Below are 19,322 nucleotides of genomic sequence, written 5' to 3'. Positions count from 1 at the left end.
TGTGCAAACCTGGTAAAGACCTATGGTAAACGTTTGACCTCTGTTATTGCCAACAAAGGTTATGTTACAAAGTATTGAGTTGTATTTTTGTTATTGACCAAATACTTATTTTCCACCCTAATTTACGAATAAATTCTTTACAAATCCTACCATGTGGATTCATGGATTTTTTTTTCACATTCTGTCTCTCACAGTTGAAGTGTACCTCTGGTGCAAATTACTGACCTCTGTCATCATTTTAGGTGGGGGAACTTGCGCAATCGGTGGCTGACTAAATACTTTTTTGCCCAACTGTATAGATGGGCCAGATATTAATAATAACTAATGATTAAGATATAATAACTTCCATCATTAGCTGAAGGCTCTGCCTCCCATTCTACGTTTTAAATACTCTATGAGATTGCTTATTTAGCTAACTTCATCTTATTAGCAAATGTTCTCCAGGCTATGTTGATGATACTCTTTAGCTTTAATCTGTATGCTATTGTTGATTTCAGAATTATGTTGTTTATATTTTGTAAGTTCAGTTAATTGATGGCCTAACAGAGATTTAGAAGAGAGACACCTAATGTTTAAAAATCCACATTTCACTGTTTGACTCTTTGGTGCAGTTTTAGATACTACATTGTTCTTTTTTAAAATTGGTTTTGCTGAATTTCGAATGTTTTTTTGGTGGTCTGGGGGCAGACAGTCTCTTACAGGATGGAGTTTTGGGGAGATAAGGGGAGGAAAGGAGCTGCAAAGGGGTGTGTAAGATTAAAACTCTTACACTCAGCCAGCCAGCAATGTATAGAGTCTGACATTGTTTTGGAAAAGTTATACAGCAGTAATTTTAGTGTCCTCCAATTCATGTTACCTGTTGTCAGTACTGTTGACATGAATTACAGTTTTAAGGTATTTACATTAATCCTTAGCCAGCAGTTTCAGGTTTCACTCAATGTTGGACAGTTCACTAGACAAATAATGGACACTATGGTTGCTGTTGTTTTACATGTCTCAAAAAAGTTTATCCAATAACTGCAGCATGTTCCTTGGCAGGTGTGTCGCTGAGTGGGGAAAAACAATTATAGACATGAATGGGTTGGTGGTCCCAAGAAATTTCTAGAAATAGTAGATCAAATGGAAGATTAAAGTAACTAAATATATTAATAATATCTTAATTAAGTATAACACAATTCGTGACACCGTTAAGACAAAAATCAGATGCTTTGGCACTCAAATCGACATTAAAGTGAACATACTACCACAACCGCTCTATCTTTTTCAGTCTATTCACCATACAATCTCTGACACACAATTTAAATTCTGCAATAAAGGTATTTTGAGATTTTTATGTGCAAAAGACAGAGGGTCCATTATATCCAGGCAGAAGGGAGGATTAGGCTTTCCTAATTCAACGTGGTATATTTATGCAATATTAAAATATTGACATAGCCCTTGATCATAATTCAAACCAAGATCTAATGATAGTGGATTCAGATAGTAGTGGGACAAGGGCATTACAGCAGTCTGCACGTTAAGTCATAGAGGATACTTTTAAAGGTTTGCAGAGCTACAGGAATGTGGACTGGAGTACAAGGTTTTCTTCAGATACTTACAAATGAGTAAATACTATGCTAAAAAGATCAAACTACCGATATCCAGGTAGGTTAATGTATTAACTGACATTTTGACTTACAAGAAGAAGATTATAAAAATAATATTTATCAGAATTTGAGGAAACAAGATGGAGCCATGTTGGAGGTAGTGTGGAAGTTTGGACACCAATCACTCGCACATATTTTCGTCATGCCCCCCCAAAAATCTAATATCAATCTGATACTGTGGAAAAAAACTGCAATACGAGCTCCCCAATACTATTGAGGTCTTTTATTTGTGTCTTGAGAATGGACTTTAGACACATCCATCCATCCATTCAGCCATATCATGGGGATGATGATCTAAGAAGAGAGATCGTAACTCCCAAACCCAGACAGAGCTAAAAAATTCATATTTTTAAATTGATTTTTTAGAATTAAATTATAATTTTAATAATTAAAATGATTTTGAACTCTGACTAATTATTCCTATTATTTAATGCATTATTACCCTTCTTCTACAATTAATTAGTATGTTGTAATTTGTCTTATTTACAGAATAACCATGCAAAAAAAGTAACTCCTCAAGTGTGGCCTCAAGGCTGGCATTATCCACAGTCACTCTGTTAAAGTAGAAGGGTGTTACCATTTCCAGTTCTGGTTAAGGTGCCTTCTGCCCTCAATCCAAACATTAGACACTAACTGCGTTTGATCTTTCCAGATTACAGTGACTCCAGAGGAGTGTTAGCCACCTGTAGGCTGGATGTGCTCCAGGATGCTGTAAGGATTCAAGATTAGCTTCAAGTCTTCTTGATGTAAGATGGAGTATAGGATAAACATAGTAATTAAGTGACATAGACATGTTGCAATAAATCTTATCAAATTACACATCGTAGGGGGACATCGCCCTTTCACTGACTCCCCCAACCCACTTGCACACAAACTCTTGCCCACAAACACTCGGATTGTGTTGGACATTGCTGTTTATATAAGACTGTATTGTGTTGTATATAAGACTTTTATTTTATTTTTATCTTTTTATCTTTATGTTGTTTAGTGTACCCTGCGGGTCGTGGGACCATTGCACTTTCAAATTCCTGTGTATGATCTGTAAATATGGTTTTTAATAATAAAGCTGACTTTGACTTTGACATGAACAGTAAGTATTTTAAAAAATGTATTGCATTATCTTTTCTCTGTACCACTACATCAAGGAGAGGTGAAATAGCCAATAATACTAAATGTCTGTCTTTTTTTAAAATTTGTATCTCAGTGCATATGTATTTTGGTATATTTGAATATAATATAGCAACGCTTCTATATCCTTTTGTTTCTTATGCAGAAAAATTGCTGTGATGTAGTCCCTACTAACAAATAAAGAAGCAGTTGGATAAATATAGAAATAAATAAGTAGCTACATTAAAAGCTACTTTTAGCTGCTCCTATCACAGATTGTCACAGCTGGTAGCTCTACTTATTTGATTTGGGAGATTTATTATGCCTGGATATCCATTCTGAAAGAAAGTCCAAAGGATTTGCATCTCTTCCCAGGCTCATGGCTATATTAAGTAGCATAGCTATTTGACGCTTAATATAAGGACTTTGCTAAGTCCTTAGTTAACGGGTAATAAAATTTATAAATATTTACAATATGGTTTATTTTTAAATAAGTGAACAGAGAGTGTTGAATTTTAGAATTAGAAACAGATTTAGAATTCATTTGTAGGATATTCTTGAAGGGAAACTTCTAATTTAACAATATTAATAAGTTCAACTAATTTACTTAGTATTTCATTTTTAAACATTTACTTATCCATTGTGTGTTGCTTTATAGGATAACATATAAACACACAAAACATTTAACATATGTTTATTTTTTCAGTTCTTATTAACATATTAATTTTTATTAAGCACCTTATAAAGACTTAAAAGGGCTTTTTAATTTAACACGTATTATAGTGTTATTACATGTTGTGCCTGAAAAGGTTGAACAATTGGAAGGTTGGTCATTTGAATCTTTGGCTATTCCATAACTAAAATAACCTTGGGGAAGACTGAAAACAGAGTAATCAAAGTCTGAATGTGTGTGTGTGTGACCATTAGATAGAAAGCACTTAGATACGCGAAGCTTGTATGAATTTATGTGTGAATGGGACATGTTGTACAAAGTACTTTGAGTGCTTAAGTACAGTAGAAAAATTACTGTATAAGAAAGCACCCATTTACCTTTCCCTGGCCTTTTCAGTTTATTTTTTATTCGTTTTTATTAGTTGACTCTGTGTTGTTTTATGTTGTTTTTTAATATGGGGCTGTTTTAATTGTCATTTTATGTATTATGTGTTTTATTTTTTGCTGTTTTGTTTTATTCTATTGTTCTTAACTAATTTACTGTACAGCACTCTGATCCTGTGCTGGCTTTTTTAAAGTGCTTTATAAATAAAGTTGGATTGGATTACTAACCTTTTCATATTTTACACATTTTCTCACTCATTTGATGTATACCTGAGATTAATTAGACAGCGTTACTGTCCCTCTCTTTCACCAGAAGGCCTCCAGAGCCTTTCCATGTTGTAATCCCTCTGGCCTCTTTGGGTCAATCCCCTTGCTCTTGTAATCTCCAGGTGGCGAAGAGCTTATAGCTTACAGCTTCAACCTCTAGCTTGTTTCCACTCAAGTAACCTACCAAAGTTGAGATTTGCCACCATAGGTTGTGTTACAATTGCAGTAAAACAAAGAAACGATCCATAATGTTTCATACTAATTTAGAAAACCAGTAGCACTTTACAATACAGCTCATTAGTAATATGGTAATAGTTGGAGCGGACCTTTCTACTCTCCCAGAGTACTCAAAGCACTCTATACAACATTCACTTTCCTCTAAACTAAACTGAGTGCTTCCTAGCTACATTCACGCTGAAATGGATGTATTGGAGAGCAACTTGGGGTCAGTATCTTGCCCAAGGATACTTGGCATACTGACTGGAGGAGCCAGGGATCGAACACCAACCTTTTGATCAGTAGGTGACCTGCTCTACCTGCTGAGCTAGTCACCCTTTTGGTCTGACGTGTCACAGATGCATGAGTGCGGGCTTAGTGGTTGCTAGGAGAACGACACATGTCTGACTGCATTGTGCCAAGAGAAGTTTTTTTTTAATTTTTTCTAACCGGTTCTGTTCGGCAGTTTTAGTCAGCAGAATCATGGTCTGAATGCTTTTTTGCCCCAAACAGATTTTCTTTTGCCAAGATGAGCTCTGTAGAGGCTCCTCTTGTCACTCTTTTTATTTTATTTTATTATCTGAGTGGAGCCGCTGCTGAAAAGAGGTGAGGGCCATTTTGATGAAAGAGAAGAGATAATAACATAAAGATAAAAGGACGTGGAACAGAAAAAGAAAATGAGACAGAAAGAGAGAAAAAGGGCGTGGAGAAGTGAAAAGTTGCTGCATCTTTAACAAAACAGAGGTGGTTACACAAACAGACATACATATGTGTATGTGTGTGTGAGTGTGTGTGTGAATGAGAGAAAAAGAATATGAGTGTCTCTGTATGAGCGCTTGTCATAAAAAGTACTTGATAATGAGAGTGAGAGACTCCAACAATGCCCCCCGGGAGCCAGAGGTGGACAGAGAAATACCAAGGAGACCCAGGCTGTCGCAGCACGGTGGCACGGTGGTTAGCACTGTTACCACACAGCAAGAAGGTCCTGAGTTCAATTCCAACATCACGCTGGGGTCTTTCTGTGTGGAGTTTGCATGTTCTCCCCGTGTTTGCGTGGGTTCTCTCCAGGTACTCTGGCTTCCTCCCACCGTCCAAAGACATGCAACTTGTGGGGATAGGTTAATTGGATAATCCAAATTGTCACTAGGTGTGAATGGTTGTCTGTCCCTATGTGTTGGCTCTGTGACAGACTGGCAACCTGTCCAGGGTGTACCCTGCCTTTCGCCCTATGACAGCTGGGATAGGCTCCAGCGACCCTGAAAAGGATAAGCGAATGGATGGATGGATGGACCCAGGCTGTCCACAATGACCAGTGGCGAGCAGCAGGGAGAAGAACACACCAAAACTAGCAATGACCTTGATACGCAGTGAGCCTAGCACCAAACCACTAGCCAACTGAGGCCCCAGATATAATACAGGAAATGGGTGCAGGAAGTCTTGCCTCCTCCCCATCTGGCTTGTCAGTAGAGACAGGAATTGCAATTTGGATTCCATTACTGATATTTGATTCCTTATCAATTCTCCCATTGGTTCTTATTGAATTCCCATTGGCTCCGCTTTGAAAGTCACCACCATGGGCAAGCAGCATATCAAGGATATCACATTAATTGCATTAAAGCAAATTAATTGTATAGTGTGTGGTCAAATGTTTATGTATATTGTCATCAATGTTGAGGTTGTTACTCAAACAAAGCATTGTATTACACATATTACACAGAAAACGTTTTCTAAAAGTAATGCAGGGGATTGCACTCCTTGCTGTCACCACTGGTCGCCACTGCCCCTCTCCTCCCCTTGGGATTTGACAGGGCATTTTGGCATGGTTGCTGGCCTGCACCCTTAGGGTTTGTATTTTGAAGTGCCTTGGGATTCTTCGTTGTTTGGTGGGGACTCCACGAGGGTTCGTGCAGTTCTCGAGGTTCTGGGGTCTGTGGCCATGTCCTCGACTTTTGCTTGGGGAGCTGGCCTCAACTGCATGCTGCCTCTGATCCCAGCTTTTGGAGCTGTGTCCAGTGCCCATTTCTCTGCTTTCTTCTTATCTTTCACGAATCTGGCCTTTAAGTGCTCTAGCATGTTATCCACTAGACATATGAATAATAAAATAATGTAAATAAATAAAACAAAAACATTAGCAAAAGGAACTTAGAGAGAGGTCCTTCTCTTGGCAAAGCAAATATGTCTGTCACTAGAAAGCATTCAGATCCTAATTCTGCTTGTTACAACTGCTGGACACATTTTAAAAAAAGAAAAAGTAATGCAGTGCGTTACTTAATTATTCCCAGGCGAAGGTCATTCGTTACAGTGCTTACTACAAACGTTTCTCTGTAAAATGGACTGTCTCATAATTACCATTTAACTACATAAACCTATAGGCCACAGTCCCACACACCAGCACAATCCCTATTCTAATATGATCACACCTATGATCTTTCTCTTTGATTTATGTATCAACACAAAGCTGATAGCAAAAACCAAAGTCTGTCCTGGACACAGTTTAATCTTTACCATTGTCCTGTGAAGGTTCTCAGTCATCCAGGTCATCGTAGTCTAAGGAGCTTGGAAAGAAAAGCGTCGGGACTTCTTACTTAAAGAAGTCCAGACGTTTTTCTTTCCAAGCTCCTTGGTCTTTACCATTGTTCTCTTGTCCTTTCGTACAATAAAAATAAAAGTAATGTCCATGCTGTGGATGCTACTATTTTTCTCTTTACGGACATGCACTATAATCAACTGACTGTAGCACAAAGCGGAATTAATAAGCAGAATTGGCAGCCAAGCAGGCTAATAATTCCAAGGAATTGAACCAGTTTTCTACTAAATTTCCATCCCTACTTGTCAGACTTAAAGGTGACCCTTTGGGTGCATACAAGACATTTTGGAAAATTTCATATTTCCAGTTTTTTGGGAATAGCTTGACACATCCTATTCAAACAGGACTGTGCACCAGCGTGCAAAGTAAGGTCCATAAGGACATGGATGAGCGAGTTTGGTGTGAAAGCACTTGGCTGGCCTGGACAGAGTCTTGATCTCAACCGATAGAACACGTTTGGGATGAATTCGAGCGGAGGCTTTTATCCAGTATTGGTGTCTGACCTCTTAATTGTGTTTTTGGAATAATGGTTGAAAATTCCAATTAATAAACTCCTAAATTTATGGAAAGCCTTTCCAAAAGAGTTGACGCAATAATAGCTGCAAATGCATTCAGACAGACAAGTGAATACTGACTCTTTAACATGTCCACTTTTTATGATAACCCACAGAACACACACACACACACACACACACACACACACACACACACACACACACACACACACACACACACACACACACACACACACACACACACACACACACACATAAGGTTGATGCTTATTGTGCAGATAGCTGGACCTGTCGGACGTGATGCAGAGGAAAAGGTCAAAAATTCAACAAAGCTGAAAATGCCCAGTGTACATTAAAGAAAAGTTGCTGGGTCGCTCCTCCTTTGCATACAGAGCTCTTTAGCTGTCAAACTCCCTATGGCACAAATATAAGCAATCACAAACAATTTTCTCTTCCTGGACACACACACTATTTTGTCTCCATTTTCTGTGAGACAACTCTGATTATTAATTAACTACTAATGACAAAATAAAAATGACAACTTAACCTACAGCAACTTTAGTAACTGCTCATATTTATTTAGACTTCCTCTCTCCTATTGAGTTCTCTGAGCTAGCTTCTATATTTGTTTAGTTAAAAACATCAATATGTCAGTTTTATCCAATCTTGACTAAAGGCATTTGACTACATTTCTGCCTGATGACGCGAGAGCAAACAGGTTAATATATAGGTCCAAATCACAACAACAGTTGCCTTGAGGTACTTTAAATTGTAAGGTAAAGACCCTACAATAATACAAAGAAACAGAGAAAAACCCAACAATCATATGATCCCATATGAGCAACAGTGGGATAGGAAAAATCCTCTGTTCACAAGAAGAAACCTCCAGCATAACCAGGTTTAGGGAGGGGCAACCACCTGCACCAACTGACTGGGGTTTAGGGGAGTAACACAGGACAAGACTTGCTGTGCTAGAGGGCCAGAGATGAATAATAATTAATAACTGAATGCATCGTTACTATGGTAGGATTTAAGGTCACCTGATCCAGCCCTAACTTTAAGCTTGATTATAACAGAAAGTTTTAAGCCTAATTTTTTAAAAGTAGAGAGGGTGTTTGTCTGGAAGCTGGTTCCACAGAAGAGGGGTCTGAAGGCTAAAGGCTCTGCCTCCCACTCTTATTTTGTCTGAGAGCAATGTGTTCTTATGGAGTGATATGGGTCTCATGGGTCTCATTATTGAAGACCTTTTATGTGAGAAGCAGGATTTTAAGTGATTTTAAGTGATACTGGATTTGACAGGGAACCAATGAAGGCAAGGCAATATAGGAGAAATATGTTCTCTCTTTTTTAGTTCCTATCAATACTCTTGCTGCAGTATTTTAGGTCAACTGAATGCTTTTCATGGAGTTTTTAGGACAATAACGGAAAATAACGAATTACAGAAGTCCAGGATAGAGGTAATACACACATGAACCAGTTTTTCAGCATCATGCTGACAAAGTGTGTTTCAGTTTGTCACAGTGTTACTGCATGCCAAAGTAATGCCATTCAGAGTCAGCATCTGGTTAGATACCATATTTCTTAGATTTTAAGGAGTACAGTAACCTCAGTTTTATATGAGTCACTTGCCTGTCCTGGTTTCATGGATAGGCAAAGTTGCGTGTCATCTGCATAGCAGTGAAAATGTATGCAATGCCTTCAAATGCTACTGCTTAAGGGAAGCATGTGTGGAAGTATGAGGAACTCAATAATTAATCTGGCAGTAGCTCAGGTGGTACAGCGGGTCACCTACTCACTGGAAGGTTGGTGGTTTGATCCCAGGCTCCTCCAGTCTACACGCCAAATATCCTTGGGCAAGATACTAACCCCATGTTGCCCTCCGATGCATCCATCGGAGTGTGAATGCGAGTGAATGTTAGATAGAAGCACTAAAAACCTTAGATAATGCAGATGAATGCACGAGTTGTATAAGGACTTTGAGTGCTCAGTGAGAGTAGAAAAGCTCTACATAACAACCAGTCCATTTACCATTTAATCTTAGTGTGTGAAAAGGATTCTCCATTTAATTGGAGTATATTAGATAGATATAATTCAAACCACTGGAAGCAGTACCTTTAATACACTAAAAAAAGAGCATGTTGGATTTATTTAATTCAACAGTGGACATTGGTTGCACACAATTGTTTTGCTTTGGCAGAAACTTAAATCTGTAATCAACACAACTTATTCATATGCAATAAACCTTTTTTGTTTTGATAAAACGTGATTGAAACATGTTTAGATGAAGTATGTTGAGCTCTTGGAATATTTTAATCCTTCACATTTTTTTTCATTTTATTCCAATACTATTCTATAACTTTTACCTCAGTACTACTTGGTCACTTAAATACTACTTGTTGTCTTCATATTACATAATGTTCAACAAAGTCTAGAGTCTGGTTAACATAAAAATTGAATGGATTTACAATGACCACCATCCTCCTATCTTTATCCGGGTTGCAGAGGGGCTGGGGCATAACCCCAAAATGATAGGTTAAGAGGCAGGGTATACCCTGGACAGCTCACCAGTTTATCACATAGAGACAAACAACCATTTGCATTCATGGGTAATTTAGAATCACCAATTAACTTAACTGTAATTGCATGACTTTTAACTGTGGGAGGAAACCAGAATAACCAGAAAGAACCCACTGCAAACTAGCCAAGTTGTGGATTTGAAAACTAGGACCTAGGACCACCTTGCCAGAAAGCAACAGCACTATCCACCATGCCACCAATCTAAATAGCGATAGCGTACATGTAGTGTGTGTGTAGTTGTCTGCCTCTTATGACTCCAGTGATTTTCCTGCAGTTTGAAATCTCATGTGATCTTGTGAATTTCATGAATCCCGCAACTAACCACTCTTACTAGATTGTATCATGTCAAATCAACAAGAACAAATTAAGTTGTTGAATTTCTTACAGATCCTACATGATTTAATTACATTCACCATAGAAACATGAAATTATTTTTTTTTCAAATTACAAGTTAGAATTTTGTAAATGTAACAACCACCTAATGTCCTTTTCTCGGTATACTGAAAAAAGTAAAGGTGGCTTCTCGACTTGACTGAGATTGAAGCCTTCCTCAAACCACGATCCAAAGTGCGCAATGAAATCATGTGCAGTGTAGCAAGATTTAACATTGCTATATTACTGACTTACTTCACTCAAACATGATATGAACAATTTAATATACCCTCTCTGCATATCATGTAGTTTCTGCACTATATAATTACACTTAACTTTAAAGCATGAGGCAATTGTGTTGAATACACGCAAGATGCTTACATAAATCCAAGAGATGACCAATCCCTTTTTTTCAGTGTACATACAGCATGCTTTAATCGCTGTAATAAATTATAATGGGCAATAGTATCAAACTGAGCACTGAAGTCTAGCAGGACAAGCAAAGAAAGGAGTCCACTACCAGAGCTACTGCCATCTTGAAGGCCTGTGGTACATAGCCAATTAATAGACATAGGTTGATCATATTTGAGACCGAAACAAATATGATTAATGGTAGGACTTCTTTGAGCAGTCTTGTAGGAATGGAGTCCAAAAAAAACATTGATGGTTTGGAGGAAGTAATTATTGAAGATCAATTTGAGAAAAAATAGTGATTTGCATGTGCATAATGATATATCTGTGAGGTGGTTCTGAGTAATTTTTCTCTAATGGTTAAATTTTTATTTGCGAAGATGTTCATGAAGCCATTACTAGTTAACGTTAAATATTTGCTTTGCTCTGACTTTTTGTCAGCCTGGCTGCAGTGCTGAAGAGAAACCTAGGGTTGCTTTTAATTCCTTCAATCAGTGATAGTCAGATGTTCTAGCTTTATGGAGGAATTTTTACAGAGTAATAAAACTGCTTTTCCAGGCTAAATGATGAGCTTCTAAATTAGTGAGATACCATTTCCTCTCCAACTTACAAGTTATCTGCTTTAAGGTGCATATTTGAGAGTTATACCAGGGAGTCAGGTACTTCTTATTGGAAGCTTTCTTTTTCCGTACAGTATCCAGAGTCGTACAGAGTAAAAATGTAAAATTATTAACAAAATAATCAACCTCTATGGGAGTACCAATCAGGTATCTGCTCTGCACTGTGTTGGCACAAGACAATGAAGATGACAGTGGATGAATTATATCGTTCAATTCAGTTGCAGCACTTTCAGAAAGACATACTGTGATGGAATGTAATCCATTATTGTAAATTTAAATGTTAGGTTTTTGTTCTTTCTTTTTTTTTGGGGGGGGGGGGTGTTCGTTTGTTTGTTTTCTTTTAGCAAATACTGTTAAATGTTCAGTTTCTATGTCAGAACATATCTAGAGTGTGATTAAAGCAGTTTCATTCACATTTTGAAAGAAGCCAACTGAGTCTAGTAACAGATTAAATGCCATGTCGAGGCTGTAATTTTTAGCATATACATGGATGTTAAAATCACCCACTATACTTATTTTTGTCTGAGCTGAGCATTTAAACAGATAAACTGACCAAGACCCAGGTGGATGGTAAATGACAACAAATAAAACTCTTTTTTGAGTTTTCCAGCTGGGGAGGACAAGGCTAAGTGTCAGGCTTTCAAAGTAATAAAAATTATACCTGTGTCTGTGGTTGATTAACAAGTTGGAATCAAAGCTTGTTACCACACCTGCTCCTCAGGTTGTGCTTCGAGGATTGTGACAATTTGTACAACTCAGGTGTGTTGATTCATTTAAACTAACAAAATAATCGGGTTTCTGTGAGGCAGAGTAAATTGATTGGTGATCAATTATTAATTCATGTAATATAAGGGCTTAGAAATGACAGACACCTAATGTCTAAAAATCCACATTTTCTCTTTTGTGCAGTTGTGGATACTACTAATACTGTTTTCTTTGCGATTATTGCAATATAGGGAGAACATGCGGCTGAAGACGTCACTCCTGGTGCGATTGGAGAGGAGACCAGAGAAAACTAGAGAGTCCGACATTGTTTTGGCAACGTTAGATACTAATTTAGTGACCTCTGATTTCATATTTCCCTCAAATTTCCTTCTGGTCCTTGGAAGGTTGCTGGTGTTTCCAGCTTCACATCTCAAAACAGAATCTTTAATTATCAGAGTTTGTTTCCCAGCAGGTGTTTTGCCGAGTGGGGAAAAACAATTAGACACATGAATGAGTTGATGCAGTGTACTGGGGGGCTTCTGTTTAGGACTACACTCTGGACAATCTGCTAACTGGCTACAGGGGTTTTTCGAGGGTGCAAAGCTGGGACTCTAATTTAGAGATCTGGACCTCCAGAGCTGCAAACAGGCTACGTTTATTACAAGTATCATTACTAAAGAAGGCCAAGGAGGAGCTAAACACCTGATACAATGAGCATGAGCAGTGTGAAGTGGATGGGATACTTTACAACAGCAAAGGCTATATGTGGAAACAATGGCTGGAAGATGTCATGGATGGGTGGAAGAATGCCCTGTTTAAGATTTTATAGCATTGCACTTCTGTGGTTTGCCATTCCTGAATCCCATAGTAATATATCTGTTCAGGATACTCTCTAGAGTTTTCCTATTTTCTGTGAAATTGGTGACGATCGGTAGTGGGACTCTGGCTCTCTTCGGTGTTCAGGAAGTGCCTGCATTTGCTGGGCCTTTGTTTTTGTTAAAAGGGAGATTTTAAAAAGCTGAAAACATGGTTTGTGCTTTAAATCTTTGTGACCAAGATGTGACCTTGTTTTTGCCCTCCTTTCATGCACATATAGGTGTGAATGAGCTTCTCTCCAGTCAACTGGTTGCACTGATTAGGAATGCATGACTAAGGAGCACAATCTCTCATTCAGATCCAATCATGTGTAAAATCTGACAGATAGAGCTTACAAAAACTAGAAGCAAATGAGGAATTCTGTCTCTAACAAATCAACTTCTCTATTGAATGATCTAGCCACATATTAACTACTAATATTTAAAAATCTGCTAAATATATTTGTCTGACAACAGCCTAGTAATTAAAGTAATGGTTATGGACATGTCTATGTTTTCTCAATATTCTCACTTATTGTTTTCAGTCCTGTCACTGTTGAGAACACAATATAGCACCTCCCTGAAACTTCTTTTCACTCATGGCATTTCTAGGACCTGCTCCTCTTATTGGTTTGTAAAAGTGAGAATCCTCAGGACTCCTCAGGACCATCAAATAAATAAACAAATAAATGTTGAGAAAAAGAAATATCTTAAAGAATATTTTAAATATATGTATTTTTAAAATAGTTCTCCATTTTTTTTTATATTCCTGTGATTACTCTTGCAATGTAATCTGTTACCTTCTCTAAAACAAAAGTGTTAAGTGTGTTTGTACTCACCCCATTTGAACATCATCATTGTCAGCAGCACCGTCTTTAAATTCACATGAACTTTCCCCAACTCCATAGCACAATCACAGACCGGGGTATGTAAAACCACAAGGAAATATCAATTTGTTTTTCAGTAGAAAAAAAAAAACAAGTGAAGAAGTCCTACAGTAATGGCATGTTGCTGTGCAATGTAAAGGCTCCTCGCTGTGTTGCGGTTGCCCCAATACTCATGCTTGGATACAGACCGAAAGCCCTCCCTGCTTTAGACTGGAGCATAATCAGCCACGTGAAAGAAAACAGGAAAACATGAACTGGATTAGCACCTGCTAATACTGTTTTTCATTCAGAGGCCCTCAAACCGTTTAACTGTCCCACCTAGAAACAGAAAAAAGTAAGAAAATATTATCATCTGTAAATAATTTTTCCTTCAACAAAAGCAAATGGTAAATGGAATGGTTCTTAGAAGCGCTTTAGGGCAAATCTTTGAATTCTGCAACTTTTTGTGAAAAATGTGTAAAACCTGTTCAATTCACTTCAGATAAAGATAAAGAACTTCAAATACTAAAGTGGAAAAGCCAACCATTCCCATTCAGCAGAACTTGGAAACAGTTTGAAGAAAAATAAGGAAGGCTGGCCATCAGCTTCAACCATTTGAGGTGAGGTGACAGTCCACCCAACTGACAGACAGAAGAAATATATGAGAGAAATCCACCACAGCAAAGATAATTCGGAAAGTTCTTAAACATTTATCTATTTTTCTTAAATTTTGTAGTCCCATTTGACTAATGATTCTAGTTTATGCAGCTTTTATCCTTGGTGACTATTGAAATAAAAGTCAAACTCTTCAAAAATAACAGCACAAATAGGAGTCTACAGTTATTTCAAGATGGCTGCCAAGTGGAAAAGCATTCTTGTGCAAGGTCTATGACAAGTTCAATAACATAACAAATAAGGTAAAATTATTACTCTGAAATCAGCAAAAACTGAATGTAGAAGCTTCAAAAACAGAGTTTCGGTATTGTTTTGTAATAGTACATCTCTCAAAGGTACATCTCTTTGAATGTAGCCCTTTTTCTGCATGAGACACCACAATACCCGGGGTTTTTTCAATACATTTGTATCTACACTCAACTCTAAACTAAAGGCAAAAATGCACCCACAATAAATAAAAAAGAGATATATATATACTTGTTTGGTTTTGACAGTGGGTGCATTATATGGATGGATTTTCTAATTTACATCAGTTCCAACATCTACCAGTTACATTTACACCTTAAAGAAATAAACTAACTGTGTATTATGTAAAACTTGTAAAAATAAATAAATAAATGTGGGGGTTTTTTTTTCAAAAAAACAAAACAAAAGAAATAAACCACTGCCTGAGCCTTGGTTGCAAAAACACATTGACAAATTAGCACTCAATGACTTTCAGGCGAGGTCATGTTGGTCTGTATGTGTAGCCTGAATGATGTAAACCATTCAGCCTGCTGCATTGTGTTAACTTGTACAGTCCAGTGAATCCAGGCCAGGGTTTAGTCCCTGGTCAATTAATGTCGTTATCAGCTTTAGTGGCTCCTTTGTAGTGTGGAGCTTAGCAGTCAGACATCCACCAATTAGCCAGTTAGAGACTTGTCACTTCACTTGTTACAGCCTTAATGCCACACTCCACCTTAAACATTGGCTGCCCCCAATACCTTACCCTCTAATGGACAGATTTGGATCAGTGAACTTTATGTCACTAGCACGTGATCTAGATATTGTGTACTGTAACAATGAGTGCACTGGAGGAATGAATAAGATCAGGATTTAAACAACAGACTTGCCTGAAAACAAAACTTTGTTTAAAAAAAAATAATTAAAAATTCAAGCGTGTGCGTTGTTTACATGCACTGCTGAGAAGATTCGTACAGATTTTTAAAGCAATATTTGTAATACTGTAAATGAAGACTCCTTGGTTTCAAGGATACTCAGCAGACTTCATGTTTTTGTTGTAATACCAGGGCTGTTCGATATAACGATATATATCGGATGACGATATAAAAACGTCTATCGTTTCATTTTACGCTATCGTTTGTTTCGTGCTGTCGCAAAATAAACTGTTTACGGCAATATTTTTTCATCGTTTTGATGGTCACTTTAGTGGCTATATCAATTTCTTAAAGTTCTCTCTTTCTCTTATATTTTATATAACCACACTACAGACGGACAAGCGCCTGTTTTTATGCGTTGTGGTTAGCAACAACAACGGTAACAGCATCGCGTGTCCGCTTGTTTATGTTCCACATAAACCTTTCACAATAAAGCTCAAGATCCTGTTGAGACTTTTCAAAATCAAATATGGTGTGGCAGCATCATGCTCTGGGGGTGCTTCTCTTCAGCAGGGACAGGGAAGCTGGTCAGAGTTGATGGGAAGATGGATGGAGCCAAATACAGGGCAATCTTGGAAGAAAACCTCTTGGAGTCTGCAAAAGACTTGAGACTGGGGTGGAGGTTCACCTTCCAGCAGGACAACGACCCTAAACATAAAGCCAGGGCAACAATGGAATGGTTTAAAACAAAACATATCCATGTGTTAGAATGGCCCAGTCAAAGTCCAGAACTAAATCCAATCGAGAATCTGTGGCAAGATCTGAAAACTGCTGTTCACAAACGCTGTCCATCTAATCTGACTGAGCTGGAGCTGTTTTGCAAAGAAGAATGGGCAAAGATTTCAGTCTCTAGATGTGCAAAGTTGGTAGAGACATACCCTAAAAGACTGGCAGCTGTAATTGCAGCAAAAGGTGGTTCTACAAAGTATTGACTGAGGGGTCTGAATAATTACGGACACCCCACTTTTCAGTTATTTATTTGTAAAAAATGTTTGGAATCATGTATGATTTTCGTTCCACTTCTCACGTGTACACCACTTTGTGTTGGTCTTTCACATGGAATTCCAATTAAAATTGATTCATGTTTGTGGCTGTAATGTGGAAATGTGGAAAAGTTAAAGGGGGCCAAATACTTTTGCAAGCCACTGTATAAAAGCTGAATGGTAATCTTTCTACAATAGAAATCAAATATTCTCCAGAAAGTTCTTCCCATATCTGTTGCAGAAGTTCCTATATATGTGTGGTACTTGCAGGTTGCTTTGCTTTCACTCTTCTGTCTAGTTCATCCCAAACCAGCTCAATGGGGTTTAGAGACTGTGCTGGCCACTGTTTTCAAGCTTTTTTCCTGAGGTAGTTCTGGTATAGCTTTGACTTGTGTTTTGGGTCATAATCTTGCTGTAGGATGAACCATTGACCAACTAGGGACATGTCAGAGGGTATTGCATGGTGCTGCAGAATGCTGCGGTAGCCGTTCAGGGGACCTCTCAACTCTGTACAAGTCACCGACCCTGGATCCAGCAAAACAGCCCTAGACCATCACAATTCCCCCACCAGTAAGGAATATACTTTTTTCTCACATGTCCATCACTCCTACTCTCGTCTGGATTATTTTTTGGTCAGCAGCTCACTGCTGAACGACATTTCAGACACTGAGATTCACCCTATAGCTGTCAGCGATCATGGTCCTGTATCTTTAACACTAATGCACAAGAATAATACTACGCCAAGAAAAAACTGGAGATTTAATATATCACTACTTAAAGATGAAGACTTTATTAAATATTTTAAAAAAGAGTGGACTTCATATTTGGACTATAATGACACTCCCGAAACATCAGCTTCTGTTCTATGGGAAGCAGGGAAAGCTGTGATGAGAGGTAAAATAATTTCTTTCTCATCACATAAAAAGAAAAAAGAAAACAAAAATATTCAGGAATTAGAAAAAAACATCAAATCACTAGAAGAAGCCTACGCGTCCCACCAAGATCAGGAAACATTGAACAAAATACGCAAAACAAAACTAGAATTAAATGAGATAATTGATAAAAAAAAAACAAAATTCTTAGTACAAAGACTACGCCTACAAAATTACGAACATGGTAATAAATCTGGTCAATTTCTAGCAAACCAGCTAAAAATAAATAAAGAAAAAACAACTATATGTGCTGTTCAAGATTCATCTGGGAACACATTATATGAACCGATACAAATAAACAACATTTTCAGGGATTTCTATAAAACGTTGTATTCACCACAAATAAACCCATCTAAAAAAGAAATTGATCAGTTTTTGGACAATATAACTCTTCCAAAATTATTGGACACTCAAGCAATGGCACTGGATTCACCACTGACACCAGGTGAACTCCAGGAAGCCCTGATAAGTATGCACAATAATAAGGCTCCAGGTCCAGATGGCTTTCCTGCAGAATTCTACAAAGAATTCTGGTCGATTCTAGCACCAGTTTTCTACAGAACGTTGTTGGAAATTAAAGAAAAGGGCAGACTTCCATCAAATATGAATTCTGCAAACATTAATCTCCTGCTAAAACCAGGCAAAGACCCTGTATATCCCTCAAGCTATCGTCCAATATCCCTTATAAATGTAGACCTTAAAATAATCTGCAAAGCTCTCTCAAAGAGACTGGAGAAAATAACCCCCCTCTTAATTCATCCTGACCAAACTGGTTTCATAAAAGGTAGGCACTCATCAACAAATACACGTAGATTACTTAATTTGATAGACTACTCATACAGTAAAAACCTAGAAACTACAATATTCTCTTTAGATGCAGAAAAAGCATTTGACAGAGTTAACTGGAAATTTCTATTTGCAACTTTACACAAATTTGGTTTTGGATCCTCTTTCATAAACTGGTTAAAAATATTATATAATTCCCCAACAGCTTGTGTTAGAACAAATGACCAGACATCCTCCAGCTTCTGTCTCTTGAGGGGCACCAGGCAGGGATGCCCACTCTCCCCTTCACTATTTGCAATTTTTATTGAACCACTAGCAGCAGCAATTAGACAGAATTCAGTAATTAAGGGCATAAAATGCAAGAACGTGGAACATAAAATCAGCCTTTATGCGGATGATGTGTTACTCTTTCTCCAAAATTCACAAACCAATATCTCTGGGGTGATTGAATTGATAAACTCTTTTGCAAGAATATCAGATTACTCAATTAACTGGTCAAAATCTACAGTCCTACCGATTAATTGCTCCTTCCATAATTCCTCTTCTACACCACTGCAATCGGGAAATATAAAATATTTAGGTATTAATGTTTCTCCCAAGCTTGCAGATCTAACTAAATTAAACCATATCCCACTTTTAAAGAAGGTAGAAGATGATCTGGCTAGATGGAAATGTCTACCCATATCACTCATGGGAAGGGTTGCCGCTATAAAAATGATGGTCTTACCAAAAATAAATTATTTATTCTCAATGATCCCAACTAAACCGCCACAAGATTGGTTCAGATCTCTAGATTCATGTATGTCCAAATTCCTTTGGAAAAATAAACCCCCACGTATAAGCTTAAAAACACTACAAAAGACCAAGGATAAAGGAGGACTAGAACTGCCTAACTTTCAGCACTACTTCTTAGCCAACAGGCTTCAGTTTATCTCAGGATGGCTAAAACACACCCTCTTAGATGAACCTTGGCTAGATGTAGAACAAGCA

At 37.7% G+C, this 19,322-nt stretch overlaps 1 protein-coding gene across 1 annotated transcript in view; it reads right to left on the bottom strand.

Moving 5' to 3' along the window:
• Positions 1-14,130, bottom strand: part of crb2a (crumbs cell polarity complex component 2a) — a 51,429-nt gene extending 37,299 nt beyond the window's left edge. The window contains exon 1 of the mRNA XM_026172889.2: positions 13,773-14,130. Within this exon, the coding sequence (XP_026028674.1) occupies positions 13,773-13,839 (67 nt within the window). The 5' untranslated portion in view covers positions 13,840-14,130. The remainder of the gene's footprint in view (positions 1-13,772) is intronic.
• Positions 14,131-19,322: the final 5,192 nt, after the last annotated feature.

The sequence above is a fragment of the Astatotilapia calliptera genome, chromosome 7 (genome assembly GCF_964374335.1).
Source record: "Astatotilapia calliptera chromosome 7, fAstCal68.1, whole genome shotgun sequence".
Taxonomy (NCBI): Eukaryota; Metazoa; Chordata; class Actinopteri; order Cichliformes; family Cichlidae; genus Astatotilapia; species Astatotilapia calliptera.
The sequence above is the reverse complement of the archived record's forward strand: the minus strand, read 5'-3'. Positions and strand labels throughout refer to the sequence as shown.